The sequence below is a fragment of the Athene cunicularia genome (assembly GCF_003259725.1).
Source record: "Athene cunicularia isolate RWA chromosome 2 unlocalized genomic scaffold, athCun1 chr2_part1, whole genome shotgun sequence".
Classification (NCBI taxonomy): domain Eukaryota; kingdom Metazoa; phylum Chordata; class Aves; order Strigiformes; family Strigidae; genus Athene; species Athene cunicularia.
This window is the reverse complement of record NW_020799095.1, coordinates 112338982-112366757: the sequence shown is the minus strand read 5'-3', so window position 1 is coordinate 112366757 and position 27776 is coordinate 112338982. Positions and strand designations below refer to the sequence as shown.

At 39.4% G+C, this 27776-nt stretch overlaps 1 protein-coding gene across 2 annotated transcripts; it reads right to left on the bottom strand.

Annotated features, from left to right (window-relative positions):
• TGS1 (trimethylguanosine synthase 1) lies at positions 1 to 27156 on the bottom strand. Of its 2 annotated transcripts, XM_026842701.1 has the most exons (13): positions 27098 to 27133; positions 25843 to 25940; positions 24526 to 24659; positions 20785 to 21622; positions 19289 to 19406; positions 18305 to 18391; positions 17037 to 17208; positions 15251 to 15605; positions 14156 to 14329; positions 13095 to 13238; positions 12411 to 12627; positions 11245 to 11323; positions 1 to 282 (listed from the first exon to the last, which is right to left on the bottom strand). In XM_026842701.1, exons 2-13 carry the CDS (start codon positions 25922 to 25924, stop codon positions 166 to 168), a joined length of 2517 nt encoding a protein of 838 aa, XP_026698502.1. In that variant the 5' UTR covers positions 25925 to 25940; positions 27098 to 27133; the 3' UTR covers positions 1 to 165. The 2 variants fall into 2 exon arrangements, with proteins under 2 accessions (XP_026698502.1, XP_026698503.1); XM_026842702.1 differs by lacking the exon at positions 25843 to 25940 and having other exon boundaries at positions 27098 to 27156.
• Between the last annotated feature and the right edge of the window lie 620 nt (positions 27157 to 27776).

The following is a 27776-nucleotide window of genomic DNA, read 5'->3' as shown; positions in this document are numbered from 1 at the left end:
CAAAATTATTACAAAACATTTATTGACAGTAGCAAAAAACAGAACATTTTTTTTGTAAACAGAAATTAAAGCGGAAAATGTCTTTAAGTCATTTTTGACCAGTCAGGTGTACAAATGCTTAAGCAAAGCAGCAGTCAGGGAGGTTGGGAAGAATTCATGTTGAGTTCAGGAGAGGTCATGCCTTATTAGATCACCAAAATAAGCTGTTATTGTCTTCAATTTGTTATTGAGAAAATTTTGTTCTATTTCAACTTTCCCTCCTGGCCCTGCTAAAGAAGCCACCTGAAAAGCAAAGAACAAAAAGTGAATCAATCAATGCACAGCAAAAGAGGCAAAACCCCAAACCTTTTATTCACATGAAACATCATGTAAAACACATCTTTGGCTCTGTTAATACTGGTGATAATATTCCTCTGTCATTTAAAGTCCTCTTTTAGTGTCTCCTTTTACTCACAGAAGTGGTTTGTGGCTTCATTGTGACTGAAAAATCCTCCTCGCCCCAAGCCATGAAAATAAGAGGACTTCAGAACTGAAGATAAATAGTCCTTCTTTCATACATTGTGCTGAGGCGAGAGATGCTAGACTCTGGTTTGCAGAGTACTTGGCATTTGAGACACCCAGTTGCAGCAAAAAGCAAGCTATAAACTGTGCTTTGAAGGTGTCGAGATTCCAAGTTTTGGGGGAAGAGTAAAACCAAACCCTGGAATTAGAAAGCATAAAGGTTGCACTGAAGATACGGGGGAAAGTGACCCAAACAAAACCAACCCCAAAACCCCAAACAGGCAGAGAAGCTCACAAAAAACAGTTACAGTTTTTTGTCGTTGCTATTGCAACCAAAAATAATGCTGTTGTGTGTGCACACCGGAGTCTCAGGCAGTGTTGAGGGTAAGGCTGCGGGCAGCTGAGTGGCTGCAGGCAGGGACAGCCTATCAGGCAGCACTGGTCCTAGCTCATGTTTATGATCACTGGGGTGAGAATTTCACCATTCACACTTTGTTGACTGAGCCCAGTGCACACCTTTAATGCTTAATGATTACAGACAACATTTTGCAGCGTTTGCATTTTGGACTGGAGTATGCAATACACTCTCCTCTCCTGTTCCTACTCATGATGCCTGGTACGACCCCTTCGAGGGACGACAGCCATACAGGCTACCAATTCAGCACCAGGACAGACTGCATAGACAAGGAAGAGAAGAACATCAGAACTGAGTGTTGACTGCTTTTTTCCACCCCCATCATGGACCCCAAGGACCTGTGCTGTGGTGAGGGTCCCTGCTCCACAGTCAGTGCTGCTGTTCTCCCTGCCTGCTGCAGAAGAGCTATTTTTATAGTTCCCTACGCAGGGAAACTTCCCAGGCAGACATAAAGGGGTCAAGGTCTACAACCCTGCAGTAGATCTTAACTGATCTAAACCAAGAAGTCTGTGATGTTGGCAGTTGAAATGTAAAGTTCAGGTTGTGTTATTAACACTTCTAAACTCCTTTGAGACTTGATTTTGTACTGCAGGTTTAAATATAAACATGCCGAACTTCCTCTATTTTACTGTCAGTAAAAAACCAGCTTATCAGGAGGAAATAACATATTAATCTAAACTATACTTTGAACCTTTATTGACTTGCCCAGAAAATTACCACACTTATCTAAACCAAGCATTTACTTTTCTGTTTTATTGTTTTTCCCCTTTTAATTTTTTTTGTTTCTGCAGACAAAAACAAAAGTATAAATGGTTTCTTCATCCTTCAATTTAAGGGTAATAGGAAAAAAAAAAATCTCCACATTCTTGTCAAAGAGGAACCTGCCACTGAAGTAAAAAAGCAGAAGCTGACATAAATAGCACAAGAATCTGAAATTGGCAAGTGATCAGGAATGTTAATTTTACGACTTATCTTTTCTTGAAATCCTGAAAGCAATTAACGTTGTCGGGTAATCCACATTGCTTTTTCTAGGAAGACATTAAGTTTGCATTTCTAATTTATTATAAGCAAAAGCTGGAATGTCTTTTTCAAAAAGTGTTAGAGGCTTTGTACTTCATAGCTAAGGTAATTTAAGTATTCTAAAATATTAATTAGATTAGTAAACGTAATATAGAATATTAAAATTACTGCCTTGGGGTTACATACTCCCGCTATCAGGGTACAATTTGTGTCAGCAGCATATCTAAGTATGACTAACACATTGATATTAAACACAAGTGTTTACTAAATATTTCTCTTAGAAGACCAAGTAAAGAAAAATGCTTCATTGGTAACACAGGCAAACTCTGTTCCTCTGCTGAGGGGTGGCATCCACTGAAGGAGACCTGAGAAGTTTCATATGCTGTGTCTAATCTAAGGGTCAAATCCAGAATAATTAAGACTAATTTCTAATGACTACTGAAAGTATTTGACAAACCCATCAGTGACAAAAATCTAATGAGCACACAGGCATAAACTCTGCAGGGAGGGATCCAGCACCACACACTCCTCAACCCTTCCAATACTCAGAGGAGAGAAACACAAATCCTCTGTGATGATGCGTATTTGTAAATTGTTGGAGGTTGCAAATGTAATTACATAGGAGTTGCCAAGTTTTCCTTGGAAGGGCTCAGTCAACCCTGGCGGTGTAACGAGGGAAAGCTGCCACACACCAGGCTTCAGAAAGGTGCCAGCTTGGCGGAGGGACGCCCTCTAAAAATAACAGTGGATTGAGGAACGATGATGCTTTGAGAAAAACAAAAGGTGCTCACCTATTTTTAGAAATACCGACACACTTCTGTTTTTACAGTGAACTACAACAGAGACTATGGAAAGGCTTCTTCATTTCTTTTAAAAATTGGAATAGTACAAAATTTGTTTATTTTGCATTTTCCTGTGCAAATGCAATGATTCTCTGCTGGCAACTCTCCTCATCCTGGTTTGTTCTTTAGCCCAAACCCACATACTCACAGGGCTGGGTAATTCTTCAGAGGCCCACACCTCCCCAGGCAGCAGCAAAGGCTGCAGCTTCAGCTAATGCCTCCCTGCATCCCTCTCACTTGGATGCTTCATCCTTCAGTTCAGTGACTGCTGATGGAAACAGTCCACAGCTACAGACACAGAGCATTAAAAAGTAGCCAGCAGGCTTGGTCTCAAGTTTAAAATAGGAGACATCAGAAAATAAATATAAAAAAGCAATGAACATGGAGGATTACTCCAGGAGTACAAGCTGCTTAAGGTGCAAACTTGCTTTATATGTTTCAGGTGTATTTTTGAACTCAAAGGTTTTCCTGCTGGCCTTGCAGGTTCTTTTTTTAAAATCATACTGAAATTCCTTTAGTAAAGTAACTTCCTATCTGTTCCAACCACCAACTAAGGTAACTGTGGGTAAAAAGTTTATTGTAATTTTTTTGCCTTCCAAGAAACTTTTCTGGGGTATGAAAAACACATAGCAAATATATTTGGCTTGACAGGCAATCACACAAGGAGACTGTGATTCCTTTCATTTTTTAGAACACTAGAAAAAAAGAGTAAACCCCCTCTAGCCACAAGCATCCTAAAGGCTAGGGGAAAAAAAAGAAAAGGCAGTGGTATACTTTACACCGAACGTAATAAAACAAAATGCTCTCAGGCAGCATTTTTAAAAATGCACAGGTAAATTATGCCACTGCCACGGTGGTGCTTCCACCCTTTGACAGGCTAGGAATTTTTTTTTTTTTTTTTTAAACTTGAGGTGAGCAAACTACAATTCAGTATTCAAGTGCTATGAACTTTAGGAAGGCTAAATGCCAGAAGTGCCACTCTAGCTTGGTGTACGTTGGGAGCATCTTATTGGCTTTATCTTTTATCAAGAACAGAGAACAGATGTAAGTTTAAAGTGGGCTGCTTAAAAGCTGCCGTTATTAACATGATAGTCACAGCTGAAGCATATGCAATTACATTCACTTAGAAATGATCAGCCTGCAAAACACATCAAACCACAGTCTTACCTGCCAACTCCCCTAATACCCAAGCATTTTAAAAATACAATAAAATTAATCTGAGTACATCTCCTGGCCTTCTCACTCCCTGCTTTGCTCATTGTTACTCCTAAATAAACATGACACCACCTGGCAGGTCCTATTTGGCCAGGTCTCCAGTCTGAAAATCACAGCTAAATGAACTGGTCTGGTGGTAGTTCTATTAGTCCACCTTCCATCAAATTTCTTAATTTACAGAGGTTACCATACATTCTTTTATTAAACTGATCTCTGTAGTATGATTTTCTGTTCTCTGAATGACATGAGACAGAATTCAAATAAATGAGTTTTACTCATTTTTACACTCTCTTCATCAACCAGTCATTTGTAACAACCAAACTTTCAGAAACAGAAACACAGCAAACATCTTCCCATCTACACCTGCAGACAGAACAAAGCTTCAGTGTCTAACTCTAGGGTCTCTCAAAATGGATGACAAAGATGAGGTGGGAACAAGGCAAGGAAAAAAACCAAAACTATCTGCATGATGTGTATTCTTTGCATAACTATCAGGGTGAAGTGCATGTTGTTTAGTTCTGGGCTTGGGGAACCACTTCACACACTAGACAAGGAACAAAAGGTAATTTGTATCCTCTGGCAGTATTTGGAATATAAACCAGGTCTGAGACACCAATATTTGGGACAGCAAAAGCTTGAACAACAGTGAAATTTCACTAAATTAGGCATAGCTATCACAAACAAACAAAAACCCAAACACTTATCCAAAGCCCAAAAAACCCTCAAACCCAGGAATCTACCAGATTTATAGTTTTGCATCAGTCATATCTTCAAATAGTAGACGACACAAAGTTTTCAATACAGAAACAGGAAGAGGTCTGAGAAGTGACCGGTAAAGGAAAAAAAATAATTATCAACAGTGCATAAAGACTAACATAAACCTTTCCCTGCCTCTCACTCTGCTTCAGTTTTTTAAAAACACAGTATCTTGAATAAATATATGCAGCCCGTAAGATCTTCCTAGCGGGGATTGAGTTTCAAACCTATACAACACCAAGCAGACTGCCAGTAGGTCATGATTAATGGAACTACAACTGTTCGGTGACAAATAAATCACTATCTAGTTTAAGTGGAAAGAGGCTGCCAATTTGCATTACAATGCCGGTTTATATAGTTCCAGTCAACCAGTAGGAATCACATGGGAGAATAACGTAAACAATATGGGTAGAAGAGCAAAGGCCTGTGAACACCTTGCTAGTGCAACAGTATTTATCACTTCCCACCGGATCTCCCACACATCTGTGAAATGTCACACCATGTCCACCACACAGCTGCTTTCACGCAGCGCATTCTCCAAAGGCCACTGCTGTTGCACCCCAAAGTAGTACACCCACTGTCCTGTGCTCCTCCAATGGATTCTTCAAAAGCTGGATCGGCTCCCCCTCTCAGCAAAGTGCAAAGAATGCACACGTTTTTGAAAACTCCTTCATCCATCAGAGTGATGTGTTCATGGAGAATGTAGGCTGTGGTGCTATAGTTTTGACTAACATTTGAAAAAAAACCAGTCTTGACTGAAAGTTAAAAGACAGAACCAGATTTTCCTTTGCACAGGCTTAAGTTAAAACCCTTGAGCTGCTCCCTAAACTCTTAAGGACAGGGAGAAACTCCTCCTCCAGATACTGAGCAGTAAGTTATCTGCAGCCATCTAAAAAACCCCACTGTTTTGCCTATCATGCCTTTATGCTCATAATTTATAACACAACTATCTTAGTTGGTCTGTCAAATTTACAGACTCATGGTTGACGTGGACAGCAATCAACAATAACAGTTCTCCTAACCATAAAGTTTATATTAGGTATTTACTCCAATACTTTATGAAGTGCAAAACTTTGTATATGGATTAATGAAGAAATTCTACTCAAAAACGATTAAAAGAAAGAAGAATATTATTATTTGACATATATTACCCAAAAAGCAGCACTGCTCCTCTCCCTCTGTTACCCTACACTATTATAGGGGCCAAAAATAGCTGGTGAAAAAGGGGACATTTCACAGAAGTTTAATAGCAACTCTTAACAGGAAAAGGCATAATTTTCAATTAAAAAACCACCAGTTTCTGTTTATGAAACTGGAACTATGTTAACATTGGATTGTGAAGTAATTCAGATTTTGAAGAGGAGCTGCTTTTTCAGTCATTCCAGTTTGGAAAAGTTCTTGACACATTTTTCTTTTTAAATTAGATCTTTTCTCATATCCAATACTATCAAGAAGCCTGCTAGTGCAAAAAACTGCAGAACAAGTTAATAAGGTCCGTGATGTGACTTCACAACATGTTGGCTATAAACCTGTGAGCAGAGCTACAGTGCCATATCCAACTCACCTAAACAGGGAGAAAGGCTGCTGGACATTGGCAAATCTTTCTCAAATTGCATTGTTTTTTCTTTTGTCACAGGCTGGATCTTGGACAGACCAAAACTTTTTCTAACTCAGAAAGATAGCTCTCAAGCTGAATAATAATCAGGCATCTTACTCTCAGAATCGTCTTCAAATAGCAAAGTCACTCGTATTCTGTCTTAAGAGTACACCAATATTATTCTAATAGATTTGCTTGCTCTGTTGTAAGGGTCATAAAGATTTAAATGTTATCTGAATATTAGCCTCAATTATCCTGCTGTTTTGATACACTAACACGACCAAAACCTAAAAGTTGCGCTACTGTGTGCTTGAGATGTTAAATATGCAACATTTCCAGTAGCTGAAAGTCATAAAGACTTAAAAGATAATCCCATGCTAAATATATGTATATAGAAGATTATTGTTTGTCTAAAAGAGAAAAATGTTTCTATTTAAAACACCATTTCTATACTTGTACAATATGACTGTCTTCAAAGAATGATGAAAAAGCTTAGGATAATCACTAAGGCACAATACAGTATCTGAGCAGTTAACCATCCATGCTCAGGATAAGTAATAAACTCCTGATTCCTCAGTACTCTGTCTCTCAAACTTGGCTAGGCTGGTAAAGATGCCTGTGTGGTCGTCTGACTCACAACATAGCAGGTTACAAACATTTTAGGCTCATCAGTTTATTGGGGGGAGCCATCATGGAGCCTGACTCCATTCTGACCACCAGTGAGAGAACATTATCTCAATGGCAGCACTCGCACAGCTTACAAGAAGAGTGAGTAGCATCACGAGGTTAGGTTAGTAAGTGAACACTTGGGAGAGTATGTTTTCGTATCTTAAGTAACTGAGTATGTCTTCTGCAACACTGTGAGAAGAGGCTACCCCACCATTAGCAAGAAGGTCCTAGAGCAATGAATTCCAGGCTCTTCCTCCTTTGATGCAAATATTAAGATACAGAAGTATTATCTGTACAGAAAGCAGTCTGTGCAAGAGATCAGGCTACTTGGGATGAGTCCTGGTACCTGATGCGAATACACACTTGCCGCTCTACACTGTGATGTGGAGCACAGATCACTAAACACTTCACAAACAACATATAATCACTCTGTCTTAACAAGCTTGCTTCTCAAGTCACTCGTGGAGGTCTCTGTTATATTTTGTTGGAGTATTAAAACCTAAATGTTAGGATTTCCTGCAGATATCCCCTTTCTTCCCCCGTATCTGGTAGAAATGAACAAGCCAAGAAGGGGAAATATGCTGGGGAAGGTTGAGCATTCCCTGACCACAGGTTCCCTGCTGCCAGTAGAGTCAATCAACAGCAAAACAAGGGCAAGAAATTTATTTTCATTCAAATTTTGGCAAGGCATGCACATTCACTCTTTTCTTTTCATTATTATTTTAATAACATCAGCTTAAATTAGTACCATTAATTCTTCTCATAGAAGGCCAGAAATAGTTTTCAATTACCCATGTATTTATCAAGTTTTTTCACTTAATTTTGCCGGGATATAATTTTGATTTAAATATGCAAGCATATTTGAAACAGTGACTTCTAATTCTTTCCTACTTTCCAGGAATTCTAAGTATGTCAAACTTTCTGTTTTGCTTTTCAAAAATACCACTGGCAGCCAAATACAAATTTAGCCCCCCAGAACTGAAGCAGTATTAATATACTTCTGACTGGTAGTTTCCACAACTCCCCCTCTTTATCTTTTTTTTTTTTTTTTTTTTTTTTTTTTAAAGGGATTTGAAAAAAACTTAAAGACTCAGATGTAAAGATGCTGCAGAGATGAGTATCAACAAGGGTGTCACACATGAGCTACATAATAAGCTATATTAATAAAAAAATATATTTTATATATGTGCACACACACATATATAATTGCTGATTATTCCTTAACTAGAAAGAATATTTTGAAAGATTGATTTGGCCTAAAAATGGACCTGTATACATTACAAATTTTGTAAAAAGTACATGCTTTGAAACAAGATTTGATGCAAATTAAGGGAAATGTTTCAATGTTTCTTGTAAATGCACCAACCATATTCCACTGGTCCGCTGCTCCCTCTTGAGGCAGAAATACAGAAGTTCGTTTCTCCTCTTCCACCTAAACTCAGTGAATTTGTCATGGGATTCAAAGAACTCCATCTCTCTACAAGACTAACCCTACATAGAAAAGCCTGTGTCTGAAGACATAATACACACTGTTTTTGCAATAAAATTATCTGGAACAAGGTTATATGTCTTGTCTACCAATAAGGCAATGAACACCAAGTCCTCTGACACATCTAGGTCAAAGTCAGCTACCACCTTGTTTTCACACCAGCAGCAGGATCCCTACTCTATGTTAGCTATCTAACTGTAGAAAGAAGCACATATTTTCCCACTAAATTGGCACCACCTTAACTAAAGGTTAAATGGTATTTTTATTGTAAGGTTGTTTGTAACTGCTGGGCAATTATTTCCATTTCTTCTTGAAACCACCTGTCAGACAAGGAAATTTGCACTGATACACTGGCTTACAGCAGTATTAACATCTTCATGGAGGTGTGTAATGGCCATTAAGTCAAGTTCTAAATCAATTTTAACTGACAAAGCACACAAGCACACCTCAGTTGTAGATTCAAGCCAGTCAACGAGAGACAAGAGGCAGTTTTAATAACTGTCACCTTATATGTTAAGCATGTTAGACCACCTGTTCTAGAAGCTGTGATCTCTGAAAGCCTTACATATGGGTTTGAGCATAGAGTTCATTTTTGAGGACACAGAAGAGGCAAGTCTTATGTGCCTGAGCAATGTTACATAAACCAAAAATCTAAGGCATCAGATAATCTGTTCAGCAAATATTGCCTCATCCGAGTTATTCAGTTTTCATGTATTAAACTCCTATAAAAAATGGTTAAGATTTACTTCATCAAGCTGTTATAGGCCCCTAGAGTTTACAGACTACATTCACAAGCCAAGATACACACTACACCTTAGCAGTGGTGTCCACAGGCCCTCCTGGGCAGTTCTTGCAGCAGAAGCCACCCTATCTGGTCTATGAGAAAAGACGGCTGAGAACTGTGGGCAAAACCATGAGCAAACTGAGAAGATAACTGTCTGCACTAACCATTAAGGACCTTCCATGATAAAGCTTTTTTTCTTGACATTCACAGCACTGGAAGTTTAGTAGCAGTAAATTCAGGAACTTTATTCTTAAATACAGCCAGAGATGATGACAGCCAAACCCATAACCAATGTTATCCTATAGTATCCACTAAAGTCACGTTTGGACACACCTCTGCCCACACAGGATTAAGACTCATTTCCCTAAACAGCGAGCTGGATTCATGTTCTCTTTCCCTGCTCTCAGATCATCAGCCTTCATGGTTTTTTTTCTTACACTGGCGCAATTTCTAGAGAAAGGCATGAGGAGCTGATTTCTCTTCCTGAGAGTAGCCCTTAGCCTTGACTTGAAGCTAGGCTTCCAGCCACATGCTTTTAACAACTAAGCCATGACCACAAAGCCATGTTTTTGAGCAACAGCAGTTACTCTTCAACCATTTGCATAAAGGCAAACTTGCGGATATACACCAAGGAACACTGCAAGCACATCAACAACATTTGGACCAAGATGTAAAGGTGGCAAGACACCTAACCCAACCACATAAGAGGTGCCAAGCTCTGCTGTAGGAATAGGTGAAGGCCTGTGGATAGTACTCTTAGATGCTTTTTGTGGGAATGTAAGTGAAATGTAGATGATTTTGCCCATTTATAAATCCAGTAAAAAGTGATCATGAGCAGAGCATAAACCTGTTAAGGTCATTCTTCATCGTGGGAACAGAACATCTGATAAAACGCAGTGGTTAGAAGTTGAAACTAGAGAAACTCTGCCTAAAATTAAGGTTCCTGTTCAAAGATTCATAAGTCACTTTGACATTTCACCAGTCTGAAATGCAAAATGCAACTGAATCATCACCTGCCGTACAAATGGTGCTGTGCATACTGCGGGCTCATAGTGTGCTAATACTCAGGCCATGTGAATTTCAGCCTGTTTCTCAAGCCAGCTGTTTGCCATCAATGATTCTGCAAGTCACCATGCAGCTTGAGACCTCGCCTGCTCTAAGTCTGATACAGCTTTTGAAAAAGCAAGAAATAATCCTGGGAAGTTCTGCGGCATGTTGCCGGTGAGGAGAACATCTCACTGCTTCCTTCTTTGCAAAAAGCTACAAGACGTCATTAACATAGAAAAAACACAGAGGAAACTAAACCAGACAGTCTGGGGAATCATAACAGTCATTTAATTACTTAAAAAAAAAGTCTATCAAAAATCTCTAATACAAAAAACCCATGTCAGTAAAAAAAACCTGTGTGTTTACCAAGTCAGTGATGTATCTAACTATTTAATCACTGCAATGCAAGCAGCCCATATGGAACCACACACCAGAGCAGACAGCATCAGTATCTCTGGTGAGATGACATTTGCCTCTGATCTACTACGCAGTGACAGCAGTGATTGCAGGCTGTACAGTGATTTCCTGCAACTCCTTCATAACCTGAAAGCCATGAAAGTTTAGGACTCAGCAACACATCAGGTAGTAAGAGCTGGTTAACATCTTTTTTTCTTCTTTTCTAATGATGTATCTGTCTGGTACTCAAGAAATCTACTGGTTTTGTATCTTCTATAAGAACCTCCAATCTGTTGCATTATGAAGAAACAGTATTGAAATCATGGGAATAATCTACTACTCCCATTTCTAAAGTATTGCAAACACTGAAATCACTTAATATAGGGTACAAACTTAAAACAAAAAACCCCCACGTTCAGCTGAACACGCTTAAAAATCTTAAGATTATGCTTATAATACCTATGCTTTAAGCCAGCTGGGTTTTTTTTCAATTATGTTTATTCAGTAACACACCTGGTCAATGTCAGCATTCCGAGGTAGAAAATACACAATATTGTTGGTGATCTTCTTGGAGAGCCTGAAAATTTCAAATGTAAAAGCCAGTAAAGGATAAAACAAGAATGGGGAATGAGAAGTTGCTTCATATGCATTCATTTTGAAAGTATGTCCCATATTCAGTTATTGAGTAATTAAATTATAGTTAGTCTTCTGGGTGTGTGAGTTAGACACTCTTTTGAAATGCACAAGTTAGCACTGTCCAAATACAGAAACTCTATTTCACCATTACTGCCCTAGAAAGAAAGAAACCCTCCCCCCTCACTTTTAAAGAAAATTTAACTGAACTACAGAGAAGTATTTAAGAAATTTGAATGTGGTTTATAACTACTACATTGGTTTGATATTTGTTTTCCAATCCATTTTGTGGAATCTCCCACACATGCATACGAAGATTTCCTTACTCTAACAAATATGGCTACATTTTAGCCAAAAAGGAAATAATTGAGATTATTTGGGGGGGAAAATCCTACCACACTTATTATTTGATTAAACTATTAAGCTAATACCTTCCCAGATGAATGAGTGCTCAATATTGCTGTTAATAAGTTAGTACGGAATTTTATACATTAAAGGGTTAATATTTTAGTTGTGCTCTTCTGTGATTTCCTAAGTTATAGGCAGATGCTACAACTGAGAATAGTTTGAGTAAGATATTTTAAGATATACCTTTTATAAATCAATTAAAAAGTGGAATTAGTGACAGTCATAGTTCATATAATTAATTCTTACTTATATATACACATATCATAAGGCTATTTGATTACTTCAGGGTATTTTAATAAAATAAAGGAGTTAAAACTGCTGAATTAATGCTTTAAGAAGCTACTACAATCCTCTAAAGGATTTTTTACTTTTAAAAGGATAACTTCTAATGACTTTTTTAAAAATAAAAAAATCATAATAAGGATACTTTAATTTAGGTGGTCAAAGTCATATAGCTGAGGTTGGGGGAGAATAACTAAACAAATGTGGCATGTCTGGGACTTCAGCTGCTGGTCATATCATCCCCAGTCAGCCAACTGGACATGCAAAGCCCATGTCAAGAGAGGGAGGAGAAGAATGAGAGAAACACACTTGTAAATGACTGAAAATCATAACAGCGTGGAACTTTGAAAGGATATCCGTCCGGGCAAATCATGGTTTGGATATCGAAGATTTCGGCAGTGGCGTAGTCAGGCCCCCCCCAGGGTGGACTGAGGAACACAACATCTGCTTGCAGGTCAGCAGCCAGCACCATGAAGTCTCCACACACAAATTCTATCTGATCTGCCACGCCGTACACCTCAGCGTTGTTGCGTGCGAGACTGAGCTTCTCAGGATCGATATCAACAGCGATCACTGCAAATGGAAGCGAGAGCAAATGCACAGGTTCGTGTGAACTACGAATGCTGCCCAACCACCAAAAGGATGTTTCAGAAGGAAGGTGTTCTGCAGCCACCAGATACATGTCACATCTATAATCTACTTCAGTTTTGTGGGTCACGGTATACATGAAACTACAGCTCCTCAGAGTGGAAGGACCTGCCCTTGTGTGGCAGGAGCAGAAGTTTCACCAAGAGCAGAACCGCTGCATTTACAAACCAGCAAGGGAAGCCACACTGCCAAGACTGGGAAGGCTCAGCCACTGTTGCAAAGCTGGGAAACTTTAGCTTTTGGTAGTCGTGTGTCTACTACTATCTCAGCTCATGCCTTACCTGTCCCCTAAATAAAATAAAATACAATCATCAATCAAAGTGCATACCCAAATTTTTAAGAAAAAAATACCGAAGAAACAAAATAATATGCTATATACAAGACCCACTTACCTCTTTTTGAGGTCAATGCAAACTGAATAGCGTTTCCTCCAACCCCACAGAACGCATCCACTATGATATCGCAGCTGAATGACTGACTAACACGGATGGCAATATGCTCAGCTATTTTCTCAGGAGTTACAGAAAACCAACCCTCTGCAAAGGAAAGGGAAGAAGTGTATTTTCACCTCTTACTTCAAGGTCACCTAAATTAAAAACAAATCACCAACTCCCACACACAACTGAAGGTTTAGTGTTAAACCCAACAATTTTGGCTTAGTGCATTCAACTAGGAAATACAGGCTTTGAAGATGATAAACTCTGGTCAGTCCAGAGACCTGCTAAGCAAACTGACATGCCAGAATCTTGCTAAGTGCTTTACTGAAATTGGTGCTGAGGATTCTGGCTTATCAAGGACAAGTTCACTGCAACAGCCATGAAAATCTTTGTACATCAGGATTATGCTCTGTAACAAATAAAACGAGAAACATATTCTCTCTTATCTGACGTTATTTTCTTTACAGCAATGTCTGGTCTACCAAATAATCTATATGTTTATGCAGAAAAGCATCAGAAGTGAAAGGCTTACAAAAGCAACAAACCTAAAATACAAAAATGCAGTAATCCTAATTCCTCCTTCACCAATGTTTACTATTTGGAAGTGGTTTCCATGTCAACATGGATAAAAGTAACTTTGAAGTGACCGTTGAAAGTCAGAACAAAACAAGACCCATCAGCATATTTGGAAGTGTCACAAAATTATTTTATAAAATATAGAAGTAGAAAAATGTCATCGAGTTTCTGAAAATGTCCTGACCAAGAATAACTTGGGTACAGTATGATCTTTGTCAAACATCTGGACTAATGCAAACAGGGGTGTCCCATGTTAGAAGCTCTACTGAAGTCCAAGACTTCTGTTTGCCTGCCTGCTACAGGATGTCATTTATTAAGAGGTGCAAATGCACCCTCAGTAATGCTCCTCTTATAAGAAAATCAGTAATAAACTATGAGAAGGGCCACAAGTTTGGATACATCTTATACCGCCAAGTCAGCACACTTAGTACTAAACAAACCTCTGTCTAGTTTAATTCCCTCATCAAACCGAGAGAACAGCCGGTAGCGTTGTGCCCAGTACTTGGCCAGTTCTGGATCAGCAGCAACCTCGGCAGGTATAGCTCCCAGTGCTATTTTATTCCTCCTTCTCCTTTTTTTCTCCTTCTTCTTTGTGATAGCTTTTTCATCTACAGCTGGAAGACACTGCAAAAGTTAACAATCACTGTTCTTGTAGGCTAGGAATGTAATTGATAGGCAGGTGAGAGTTAAGATAAGATGCTCATGTTTAACAACACTGCTAAATGTCCTTTACATAAAATAAATGTTTGCCAGATTATGCAGATTAGTGGTATAAATTAAAAAGAGCATCCTGCATTTCAAGGGAATAGTGTTACCTGACAGGCATCAGTCACAGTCCTAAAAATTCTAACATCTCATCCATTATTAAGAGCCTAACAGGTTAGCCATCATCTTCAACTGATGGCAATAAACTCTACATAGTGAGCAAACAAGTTGATCAGAGATCAACTTAATGCCCTTACATAAATAAGGGATAAGAACCAATCTAGATAAGAGTTTTACAGTAGAAATCTAACATAACTGAATTACTGTAAAAGGGATTAAACTATATGTAGAAACCTGAATAATCCTGTTTTCCTTTGTTCACACAGTTAAATAGAGAAGTTCATAATACAGATTTTTATTTTTTTCCTCCCAGAAAATAATTTCAACAACACGTGCTCCCCAAAGCTCAGCAATGTGCATCTGAGAACCCAAAACCTGACAATCTGTGATCTAACTGAAGTTGATCACCCTCATCCTTACAGGGGAAAAAGGGTGTGAATTGGAGACCTGATGGATCACACCTAGGATCAACAATGACTGTTTATCTACTGAGAAATACTGCCAATATTAAAGACAAGACCTGGGATTCCGGTGGCCCAGGAATAAGCTACTTCCATTGGCACAGCTCTCAGTAAGCCTTACCTTGGACCTAATGAATCTCTTTGAATAAACAGAATAAATAAATAAATACCACACAATGCTATAATTTTGGAAGGCAGTATTAAGAGCCCACTGCCAATTCATTTCCAATTTGTTGGAAACTGATGTACCTTGGCTGACATCCTCTGTCTCTGCCCGGAGATAATCAGGAATATCCAGAGAGACCAGCTGCCGCCCACGGCCATGTTCCTGCCTCCCCACGCCCCGGTCATCGGAGCCACTCGCTGATGCATGCAGCACGTCCTCCTCAAGGTTACTCCCTCCAGGTTCTGTGAATGCCACGCTGGAAGACGGTGGCTTTTGGTTTTCAGTATTCAGTGTCACAGTCTGTGTGGCAGTAACACTTTCCTGATCTTCCAAGTCGCTGCTGCTTGCAGATGATGCCTCTGGTTTACTCCAAGGGGAGGCTGTTTGGGATGGGGCTTCCTCCCCAGGTTTATTAACCCGCTTTAGGAACTCTTCCACCTGCAATTGTCAAATATCAGATGATTAGATAGTCCTGTTAACCAGCTACCAAGAGCACACTTTAAAAAGCCTTACAGTTCAAAAGCACCTGCCATGCATGAACTCTTGACCATATGCATTTCAAAAAAAGTAAAATATCCAGAGCCAAAACGTTCAGGAAGTTAATAACTGTGCTCCCTTTTTACATTTGTAAACAAGCTGTCTTTGGGAACTAGATACTAGCTACTGGCAAACAAGAAACTCCACAAAAAATGACTGATAAATAAAGTAAATGATTCTTAAGTAGTATCTGAAATATAAATAGTCAGACTTGCCCCAGCACAAGTAACCAGGACTACTGCTTTTAAATTAAATATCTTTCTTCCGATCTGCATTCAGAGATGCTGTACTCTGCCCTTCAGGTCAGCATAAACAGGTAAAATTACCTTCATACATTAGTTACCTCATCTACAAGATGTAGATGGCACCACATGCTAAAGGGTTCTGCTGCACAGTAGGCAATATTACACCGTAATCAATGGGCAGACGCCAGTGTAAACTCTTCAAAGGCATAAGCAGATGCTCACTTTTACATTACAGTTGCTCTGAGTGGCACTAGGCCATGCCTTACCAGAAAATCTGAGGAAATTTAGAACTTTTTTTTTTTTTTTTACATAATAGAAGTTGACCTTGAACTATACTGGCCTCAGGTATAAGACAGCAATGGTCAAGCCACTGATCAAAAATTACAGCAATGGAACTGGAGTTCAATACAATATGTCCTGTCACCACCAGGAAACAGAGTTTTGCACTTTGGCATTAGGGAATGTCAAGCATCCCAGAAGGCGGCAAAGTAACATTGAAAATCTGAGGTAACAGATTTTAAAGAGACTCAACTAAGAAAAATCTACAGCGAACAAGTTTTCCTACTCATGACTGATTTCTGAATTTAAAAAAAAAGTATGAAGTTAGGTGAAAATAAATGCAGGTAGAGGAGTAAGCCAAAATGTTGATACAAATTACTAAGAACATGGAATTACACGACATACACAAACCTTTATAAACATTTTTCTCTCACTGCTGAAATGCCAGTACTAACAAATGTCCTCAAATGCGTTTTAAAATCAGAGATTCTTTCAGTAACTATAGAAACCTACATACACCTCTAAAGGAATGATGCACCCAGATGTTAGGAATGACTTTCACATAACTTCAGAATTAAACTCACATTCCTCTTGATAGATTGACAGAGTCCACCAACACCTTTCCATACCCACCCTAACCTAACTACTCTTCACCAAAGCAGGGAAAAAAACCCAAACCAAATCGAAAGAATAAAGAGCAGTGAACTGACACCTAGAAAATGCCACCTATTATTTTTCATTTTCATAATTCAACAACAGCTAAAGGAGCAGAAAAATCTATGAATTACAGCAACACTAAAAAACCTACCTTCTTCAAAGTTTTATTTTTTTTGCAAGATATTTCAGATTCCTCTGTAAAGAAGATGTGTGTGTTTTTGCTCTTCCTTGGTTTACGCATATCCAAGAATTTGGACTTGAGTTTTGCTTTCTTCTCCAAGTACTGCACACTTCGGTGGGTGAAATCTGGAATGCCACCATACCTGAAATTAAAAATAAAAAAAGTTTAAAAACAGGACTTAACTGGTAAATTTCCAATCTGGAAGCTTTAGCATGAATGTTAAATGATTTAGACTAAATTATTTCTTTATGAGACATTTGCTCCACTCTTAAAATATATGTCACTGGATGTGGCTGCAAAACAATGTACACCTTCATGAAAACTTTTAAATAACTTTTTATTTGAAAATGTTTACCTGAATTGGTTTTAGATTTTTAATTTTTTTTTTTCTAATAGGTGTATAACTTTAGGTGGAAACAATTTCCAAGATGAAGCTGAGGAATAGGAAATTAAAAAAATATGTTCATTAGTAAGATATTAGTAAGAAGATATTTGGTGGGTGTAAAGAATCTCCAAAACAGTTACTTTTGTCTCTTGGGAAATGCAACTAAAAAAAAAAAAAGCAAAACACAGGCAATCCACTTAAATAATTTTTATCAAGTAGAACAGAGATTGTCAACTACAAAACACACTCTTCTTTGAAACACACACACATTTTATATATATATATATATATATATATATATATGTACTAAAAAACCTGAATTTTGCAGAAGTGCTAGACCTAAGCTACAGTCCATCTGTACCCTATGATGTTACTTCTACAGCACCAACCACCAGATCTTTAGGTCATGCCACCAAAAATTAAATTTCCCTGATCAACACCCTGGCAACACTTTATTAGTACAGCAATATTTTACTAGTATAAAGCAACCTCATTCCAGTATGAAACAGCTATAAACAATGATCTCAATTCACAGACTCCAAACTGAAAGGACCATTCATGGTCAGAGCCTTTAAACTCTAATTTAAGTTGCTGACCAGCCATTTAACATTTAGACAACTGCAAATACCTTATGAGTCACACTTCTCTTTCAAAGCATTTTTCTTATTCTTTTATTAGTTTTGTAATTTTGCATATCTCTCTCTAGTCAAAGGATGACAGTTTTATTAAAAGCACAGACTAACTTTTGGAATCATCTTCAAAAGTTTAACAAAACGGGAATGGAGACGAATGGTCTATTTGAATAATAACAAGAGAGCTGACTTGCTATGAAGAAACCGTGATAAGCAATTACTTTTGTCCTGTGCCACACTTGAAACCCAAAACAGAGCAGGTTTCCTCAGGATCTTCCACCGGGTTCTCATCCACATCCAGTTCATGGCTAGGAAAAAACACAGATGACAAACTTTGTGTAAAAAACATTCTTATTTTACAGATATACCAATAAGGAACATATGAAAAACATTTAAATGTGGGCTTCAGAAAGTTCTTCCACACACTGCTTAAACCAAGCAAGGCAGATAACACCAGACCATTCATATACATGAGCACATACTTTTTTTTTTTAAAGCGAATTCTAGGGACATATGTCCTTCTGTTGGGGTTATATTATTTCAACTACTCTGAATGACCTATTAAAATATTTAATATCAAGCCCTACATGGAAATGATGAAGATAGTGTTTGTTCACCCTATTTCCAAATTACCTTCATCATTTGTTATCCATATTATTAATGCTATGGCAATAGCAAAATATTAGAACAAAACCAAAGCTACATGATTAGCAGATAATAATTCCATCCATCCCTTTGAGTCTGTTAATTTATTAGAGAGGAAGAGCCATCTCATCATCTTTGAGGCTATACATTTTTAGAGAAGAAAAGACTATGACAAGGCAGAGATTGCTATTTTATGATTGTCATAGCACTGAGCACTCTACTGGCAGCATACAATTCAGTTAAACGGTACAAATTATTTACTATGATTCTTGTATCATCTACACTAATTAGACCTATATAAGCAAGTCATCCTATTCAATTTAACAATCTTGCGTACTTCAGTGGCACAAGAACAGTACCGTCACCTTGCAGAGTCATTGATGCCAAACATTGTTTTCATCAATGGAAGAGAAATATCCACCACTTGTTGCCAGGTAAAGATAACCAATGATGGAAGACAGTGAGGTTTTGTACTGAAATTTTAACTCACAATCCTATCTGATAGTTACTATAAATTAGGAGGCTTATAGAGAAAAAAGCTCATAAATTTCATGACTTGCCTTCTCTTAACTTTGGCATGTCTGTATTCAGGAGGTTCTTCATCCTCATCTTCATCTTGGTCATGATGCAGCAACTGCTCTTTGTCATTTGATTTCGAGCTACATGGCCCCTGTGAACCTAGAAAATGATAGATGAGATCATATTTTCCTTCTGTATAAATTAATTCCTTATCTTCCTGTCCCCAAAGTACGTCTATAGCTACATTTAGATTGTCGTACATACCTGAACCTTAGAAGTAAAGCACAAGTGCCAAACACATGTATCTTTACCTGTCTTTGAGGGACAACATACTAACACAAGCTTTCAGTATTAATTAATTAATTCTGTAGAGTTAATAATATTAAGCATGACCAACTTCAAATTATCTCGCTGTTCAAGAAAATAAAATGCCTACAAGGTACAAATTCAAAACAGTTCCCTCCTTGTGCATAGATTTGTTTCCATTTCATTATCTATGCAAAGATATTCAGATACATTTAATAAGAGAGGATTCCAACACTCACTCATTTCTTGTTGGAAAGATTTTCCTTTCACCTCTGCCATTCCAACTCTACTGTAGGATAAAGATGGGATCACACTTGACTTCCTTCCTTAGAAAGTCACTAGCAGCAGACTCAGAGGTTTCCCACCAAACTGAAGTCCTGAGCTGCTTCATTGCTCCTCTTCATCAGGAGAAACCATACAACAGTTAGGAAACACTGCTGCTTACAGTGAACACTAGCAGAAAGAACTGGCAGGCAAATGAGATGGCTACTTTCTCTGCATGCTGAACTGGCTGGCAAAAACATCTCCAGCCCAGTCTCATACCTCCCTCACAGAAGCTCTTCCAGTAGTGTAAAGCACAGCCACTGACTTTCACCATATTACTACATTACCTGGCACTTTCACTTGTTAACACTATCTGTGAATGTATGAATTTGGGGTTGTAGAAATGACTGCAGCTCACTGCCTAATCGATACCTTAACACTGGAAAGGACCTCTGGAAGACATCTGGTCCACAGTAACACAGTACAACAGAACTAGAGCTTATTTTTAAGTATGTCATTTTTAGACAGAAGGCAAAAAAAAAAAACCCCACAACCCCAGAACTTCTCAAAAAGCCATTCTTAAAATCTGTCACATCCATGAGAACATCAACCTGAGTTTTCGTTAATTTTAGACTATCAGTGAACACAGCTGCAATACCAATACTAAGATAAGCAGATAAATACGCACTAACAGTTCTCTCTCACCACTTTTTGTAGTGCGTTTGAAGATTTATGAAGTACGTGTTCTGTTAAAATCACTTCTGGCTGAAGAACACATTCAATACACAGGTTAGAGAGAGATCATCCAGACAAGCAGAGGGAAGAAAATGGAATCAAGTATGCAATCATTCCACACAATACTTGACTGACTTATCTAAAATGGCATAATACAGACATGTCCTTGTTTGTTATATATAACCACATACAGAAATTCTGGTAGAATCCATTTCAGCTGATTTTGTATTACCTGACTGGTTAATACTTTTATTTTCACAAGATGCACTCCTTTTCCTGGATCCTCCATCACATGGCTCCTTCTGGATTTCACTGTCAGATGAACTATGCTCTTGAGGACCCTGGTGGGCTACTGTTAGAGCTGCACTGCTCTGCTCCACTTCCTCCAGATTCAGATTTAAATTACAAATCCCAGAGATTATTTCACTGTGGAGCTCAGGACTTGAAGGGAGTGTTTCCTCACTTCTGGTGTTAGAGCTCAACACATCACTACATTCAGCCCCTGGGCTAACCAAATCCATTTTTCCCAAAAGATCCATCTCCTCGGTAACCCCGTTAGCTTCCAGGTTGTCACTGTGTGAGTTCTCAGTAGTCCATCCTTGACTTGTCCAGTACTGAAACTGTTCCCAGTAATACCAGTACAGTTCACTATAATGCTGCTCCCACTCTTCCCTGGTGTCTAGATTATTCCAAGGCTCAGAGGCTGTGGTTGCCTCAGATGATGAGAGCTCTTGATGTTTCTCCAGCCAACTTTGCCAAAGAAGGCCCTCTCCGTACTCACTCCAGTACTTCTCCCATTTTCCTTTAAGTTCACTGGGTAAAGCCTCATTTGCAAGACTTTCTGAACTTTCACAGTTTCCTTCACTTATAACTTGATGTTTGCTGCTCTTCTCATCTTGTTCTGTAGCTAGAGTCTGATCATCAGAAATGGACTGGATATGACGACCGCAAGCTTTATCCTGGCATTCCTGCACCATTTTATCCTCATGTTTTTGTTGCAACTCTTTTTTCTTCTTCTTTTTCTTTTTCACAATCTTCATGTTACTCCTCTTTCTGTAATTTTCTGTTGCCTAAAATATAATAGAAAAATATACTTAGAAGTCTACAACATATATGAAGTCTCTTCTTGTCATCTCTCCAAGCACATTTCTGTTTCCATTGAAACCCTCCCTCTCACTGCAACCCTGCTATTAGCTTTCTCCCCACAAAAGACTGTAGGGTTTATGAGTCTGACAGGGCCCCGCTGCATAACCCTTTCTGAGGAAGTTGTGAGACAGAGCTGTAATAAAGTCTATAGAAACATACACACAAAAAGATGGAATTACAGACAGAAGTGGGGCTGCTGAGAGGGAAGTCATTAGTAGCTCAATGATTCAGAAGGAAAGATACCTACATGAAACACTATAAAATCCTAAAGGGAGGTTGGTCACAAATTGAGGGGTCAGTGGGTTGAGGCTCAATGGTAAAAATTATCTCAGTAATATCAAGGACCTGTGGAGGCTGACCCTTACTGTCACTTCGTATCTGCCTAGCCAGCAAACACCATTCAGGTGTCTTATTAGAGTAGTGATTACATACTGCTCAGTCTAATAAAATGGTATTGTTATTTCTGGGTGCTTTAGACAAAAAAGCATTTCTTTATACTCGCAAACTCTGTAAATCCTGCAGCTGAATATCTGTATGTCTGAAGACACTGACTCAAAAGAGGGGTGTAATGTTCTTCCCATCCCATACTGATCTCCAAGTTGGCTAACAGAAACACAAGGAAACAGCCTCTCCAAACAGGTGGCCCTTTAATTTGTGCAATACAACCATTTCACTTGTTACAACAAATTCAGACTACTTCAGTTGTCTAGCGGAACAGAAGACAGAAACCTGTTACTGAAAGGAAACACTAAGGTAACTTGCTGGTTTCATCAAATACAGCTCCAATTGTTTCAGTAAGAGTTAGTTAAATAAACAAGATAAAAATCCCTTGATTTTCTTGGATGTTTTTATCAGATAAACCTACCAAATTTTCTCATGAACTGCCAAATCAAGTTTGGCAGGTAAAAAGGCAGCAGTGATAAAGGGCAACTCACACGGGCAAGAGTGCAAATGTACAGATATTACTTCAAAGAACCCATCAGCTGCAATCCCTAGTTTTGCTGCACTGACAAATGTGTAAGGTGGACTACAAAGAAGTTAAGTTCAGAGAACTGGCATTAACCTTTCATCCACATCCCTCATAATGTCATGTTAATACACACAGTGCAAAGCACAATGCTTAGTATTAACCTAGTAAAAATATACATTGTCACTCAACTTAACTGCAGTATTACTACATAGCAACAAAAATTGCATGTATACTTGGTCTTGAAGTTGGATGTCTGAAAGGTCTATTTACATGCCATCAATTAAAATCATGTACAAGTTTCTCCTATTTCTTTACAAATTTATCAGGTCAGAACCATGAAGTGCTGTGCACAAAAGTATTCTGTCACTGCCAGGAAGGTCTGTATTCCATAAAGTAGTCAGTGTGAATATCCCACCGTCTTTTCCTCATCTGTGAACAACAGTCTTCCTCTAAAGGCCAAAAGCTCCCTATGGGAAGAAGAGCACCCAAGCCTCATCCCTGGCCTTTGGAACAGCCCAGCTTTAACGGTGGCAAGGAGAATCTGAAAAAACAGCTTTTTATATTAGTGTCCAAAGGTAAATGGTTAAAGCAGACAGAGTCAACACACGTGCTCAGATTGGAGCATACTAGTTGTCCTGATGCAGAGCATTAACATTACCACGGCTGTTCTGAACTATCTATCTCTAGTAGCAAGACGAAGTAGCAAGAGTAGCAAGTGCACCCTCAGTCAGTTTGCAGGTGACACCAAGTTGGGTGGGAGTGTTGATCTGCTCGAGAGCAGGGAGGCTCTGCAGAGAGACCTGGACAGGCTGGAGCCATGGGCTGAGGCCAACTGGAGGAGTTTCAATAAGGCCAAATGCCGGGGGCTGCCCTTGGGCCACAACAACCCCCAGCAGCGCTACAGGCTTGGGGAGGAGTGGCTGGACAGCTGCCAGTCAGAGAGGGACCTGGGGGTGTTGACTGACAGCCGGCTGAACAGGAGCCAGCAGTGTGCCCAGGGGGCCAAGAAGGCCAATGGCATCCTGGCTTGTGTCAGCAATAGCGTGGCCAGCAGGGACAGGGAAGGGATCTGACCCCTGTACTCGGCACTGGTGAGGCCGCCCCTTGATTCCTGTGTTCAGTTTTGGGCCCCTCACTACAAAAAGGACATTGAATGACTCGAGCGTGTCCAGAGAAGGGCAACGGAGCTGGTGCAGGGTCTGGAGCACAGGTCGTACGGGGAGCGGCTGAGGGAACTGGGGGTGTTTAGTCTGGAGAAGAGGAGGCTGAGGGGAGACCTCATCGCCCTCTACAGCTACCTGGTGCAGAGAGCTGGGGATGAGTCTCTTTAACCAAGCAATAAGTGATAGGACAAGAGAGAATGGCCTCAAGTTGCACCAGGGAAGGTTTAGACTGGATATTAGGAAGCTTTTCTTTCCAGAACAGGTTGTTAGGTGTTGGAATGGGCTGCCCAGGGAGGTGGTGGAGTCCCCATCCCTGGAGGTGTTTAAGAGTAGGGTCAATTTGGAGCTTAAGGATATGGTGTAGTTGGGAACTGTGCTAGGAGAATGGTTGGACTAGATGATCTCTAGGGTCCTTTCCAACCTAGATGATGATGCTGTGATTCTGTGAATATAGATATGGAAAAACATGAAGTACAGCCTGACCCTGTTTAGTCAAACTGGCAGATGGATTTTTCAAACTGCACAGACCACAGTGCTGTATGCTGCTACAAGTATGCAAGGCAGGCAGCTTAAAGCCAGTTCAGATACATTTCCATGAACTGCAGTCTGAAAGATAACTGAGGAGCACATATGCCCCTATTTCTGGAACCACAAAGTAAAGTAAACAGAACAAATAAAGCAAATAAAGATTTACCACAAAGTCCCTGTGGGCTGACTGCCCACCAAACTGAAGAGGCAATCCCATACTCTTCATAAGCTCGGCCTCCGAGTCTAGTTCAACTTCTTCCAGGTCAAGAGCATGATTAGTATCCACCTGGTTCTCTTCCCCTATTAACAAATTATATTAAGTGAATATAACCTGGTTCTGATACCTCAGTGCAACAGAAAGGCCTACAAAAAATAGCACAACTGCCTCTTAAGCTTCCTCTCCCATTTAAAATTTTCATCATAAGCATCTTAATTTTCTGTATAACTATCAGTAGAACCAAAAATCTAACTTCAACAGCCAAAACACTACACTGAGTCTGGCTGGGATGGGGTTAACTTTCCTCATATCAGCCTGTATGGCATTGTGTTTTGGATCTGTGACTAAAACAGTATGAATAACACACCCATATTTTGGCTATTGCCAAGAAGTGCTCGCACAGCGTCATAACTTTTCCTTTTCTCCACTCTGCCCTTCCCAGTGAGTAGGCTGGGGTGGGCAAGAGACTGGGCGAGGACACAGTTGGGACTGCTGGCCCAAACTGGCTGAAGGGACAGTCAATACAGTGTAACTGTGATGCTCGGCAATAAAAATTGGGGTAGAGGGTGTGGGTGGTTGGGGTCAACCGACCACAAACATTCACTTCAATAACTTGCAGAGCAAACTACAATAATGCCCAGCAAACAACAGAAAAGTTAATAATAGGAAAAGAACATTCTTTACAGTAGTTCTTTTGGCATATAACAGGTAAGGTTAAAATATAAGAAACTGCTGGTTTAATTACAAATCTTTCAAAAACCACAATAACAAAGATACTATGATTTTACAAAAATGTAACGTGTGAACTACAGAACAATTATCTTAGAAAACTGATCAACTATCAAAACACTGCTTGCATACCTATCATGTTTTGAAGCAACATCATATGTATATAAAATGACAAGTACCTCTGAGAAAGTAGGAACTACATATGATGGAACTTAACGAAATACAAAAACTCTTGAGAGTTGATAAAACTGAATAATTCAAGATTTTTTTTTGGATCATGATACATTTTCTGCCAAATTATTACACAGCACAAGACTCTTCTGTTCTTAACTAATTACTCTCACCACAATTCAGTCATATAGGCACAAAAACATGGTTTACATTCTCCTCCTTTGCTCCATTCACACTGCCTGCATCTGACCTGTGCTATTCATTCTCAGTGTCTATGGACATTCCTTTCCGTTCAGACTCCTTCCTTTCCAATCAAGCTATTATACAATGATGAAACTACCAAGACCACATTGAAAAATGACATACCAAAGGAATTATGTTCATATAGGCATGTGTGGGGAATTAAGGATGATGGAGCAAGGGACTGCTGTTGAACTTCCCAGAGCATGCACTATTATTTACTCCTAAAATACAAGCAAGTAGGGAGACACTTACTTGACTGGTCCTGCTCATATGATTCCTCATGTAAATCATAATTTCTCTGATCAGGGCTATTGCTTCTTTTCTGCTTTTGGTCAAGCAGATTAATCAGCAACAACTAATGTCCTAGGCTGGGTAGAGGCAGCAGGCAACCATCTAGGATTTGCAGACCTCCCATTATATAATTATTTTTGAGCAAAGGAAGTTGAAATTATGATTTGAGAGCAGGTCAGGCACTTGTGAACTAATCTGCTCTGTGCATAAGGTGAAGATTGTGTGAGCTGATAATGGGAATAGGATTATCTTGGTTTTGGCTGGGATAGAGCTTTTTTCCTCTTAGTAGCTAGAACAGTGCTGTGTTTTGGAATCAGTATGGGATTTAGTATGAGAAGAATGTTGATGATGCACTGATGTTTTCAATTGTTGCTAAGAAATCAAAGACTTTTCAACTTCCCACGTCCTGCTACTGCACAGGTGCACAAGAAACTGGGAGGGAGCACAGCCAGACCGATGAACACAAACTGGCCAAAGGAATGTTCCATATCATACAACGTCATGCCCAGTGTATAGGTGAGGGTTGGCCAGGAAGCTCACACTCTTTCAGGACTGTGGTTTCAGGATTTTCCCTCCTCTGGGTTTGACAGCTGGGAACAGGTAGTCATCAGTCAGTGGGTGGTAAACAATCACACTGTGCACCACTTGTCTGTATATTCTATTATTATTATCATCATCATTATTTTGATTTTATTTCTTTTTTTTTTTTTTTTTATCTCGACCTAAGAGTCTCCTTATGTTTACCTGTCCAATTCTCTCCCCCATCTCCCAGGGAGGGGAAGGGTGAGTAAGCAGCTGTGTGCTGTCAGGCTGCTGGCTGGGCTTAAACCATGACAGACTTTTTGATGCCCAATGTGGGGCTCTAACCCATGCAGCTGGTTTGACATAAACATACACATCAAGCTCATAGTAACGTGAAAGTTATACAAGTGCTAAGTTATTATTCACATCCATCCCCATAACAAAACTACAGAAAACCAAGACAGAAACAAGAACTATGGTTAGCAGTTACACAGTCCTACTGAATCACACATCACTTCCAAGTATAACTGTACATCACATCGCACAGTACATTTTATTACCTTACCTGTACTATCATTGTCATCTCTCACATAAAATCCTTTTAATCCCAGTTTATATAATTTCCGATCTCTGGAACATGAAAAGAGACATTGACACAGAAGTTAGTCATTAATTTTTTTTTTTTTAATGGTAAAAACAGTCACTCAGTGGAACAACCTCCCCTGGAACATAGTAGAGTCCCATTGCTGGAGGTTTCAAGATGCGACTGGACAGGGTGCTAGATAACCTCATCTCCACTCTTTCCCACAAAATGCTGGCCCAGATGATCTTTCAAGGTCCCTTCCCATATGAGCAGTTCTGTGATTCTAAACACCCAAAGCAAAGATGAAAAAGGCAGCACTTTAAAGCCTGACGTGAAAAGCCTGCGTGAGAGGTGTTCAGAACACGTTGCTGCCATACAGAATGCCTGGGGATAATTTTTGACCCACAAAACATTCTGCTTAAGTGCGTAGAATTTAGTGTCTTCAGTCCAAAACTGGGAACATTTCAGTCACCACCCAACGCTGAGGGCACCTCATCTCTGTAAGAGCCTCAGATAACCACTGTTTAGCGTGTTACAACATCAAAAGCTCCGGTAACGGCCACAGCCTCATCTCCCGAAGCACCTGCGGCAGCCGGCCCGTGAGCAGCATCCTCTGAGAAACCCGCTCCTCCCGCCCGGCTCGGGGAGGCTCCGCGTCCCT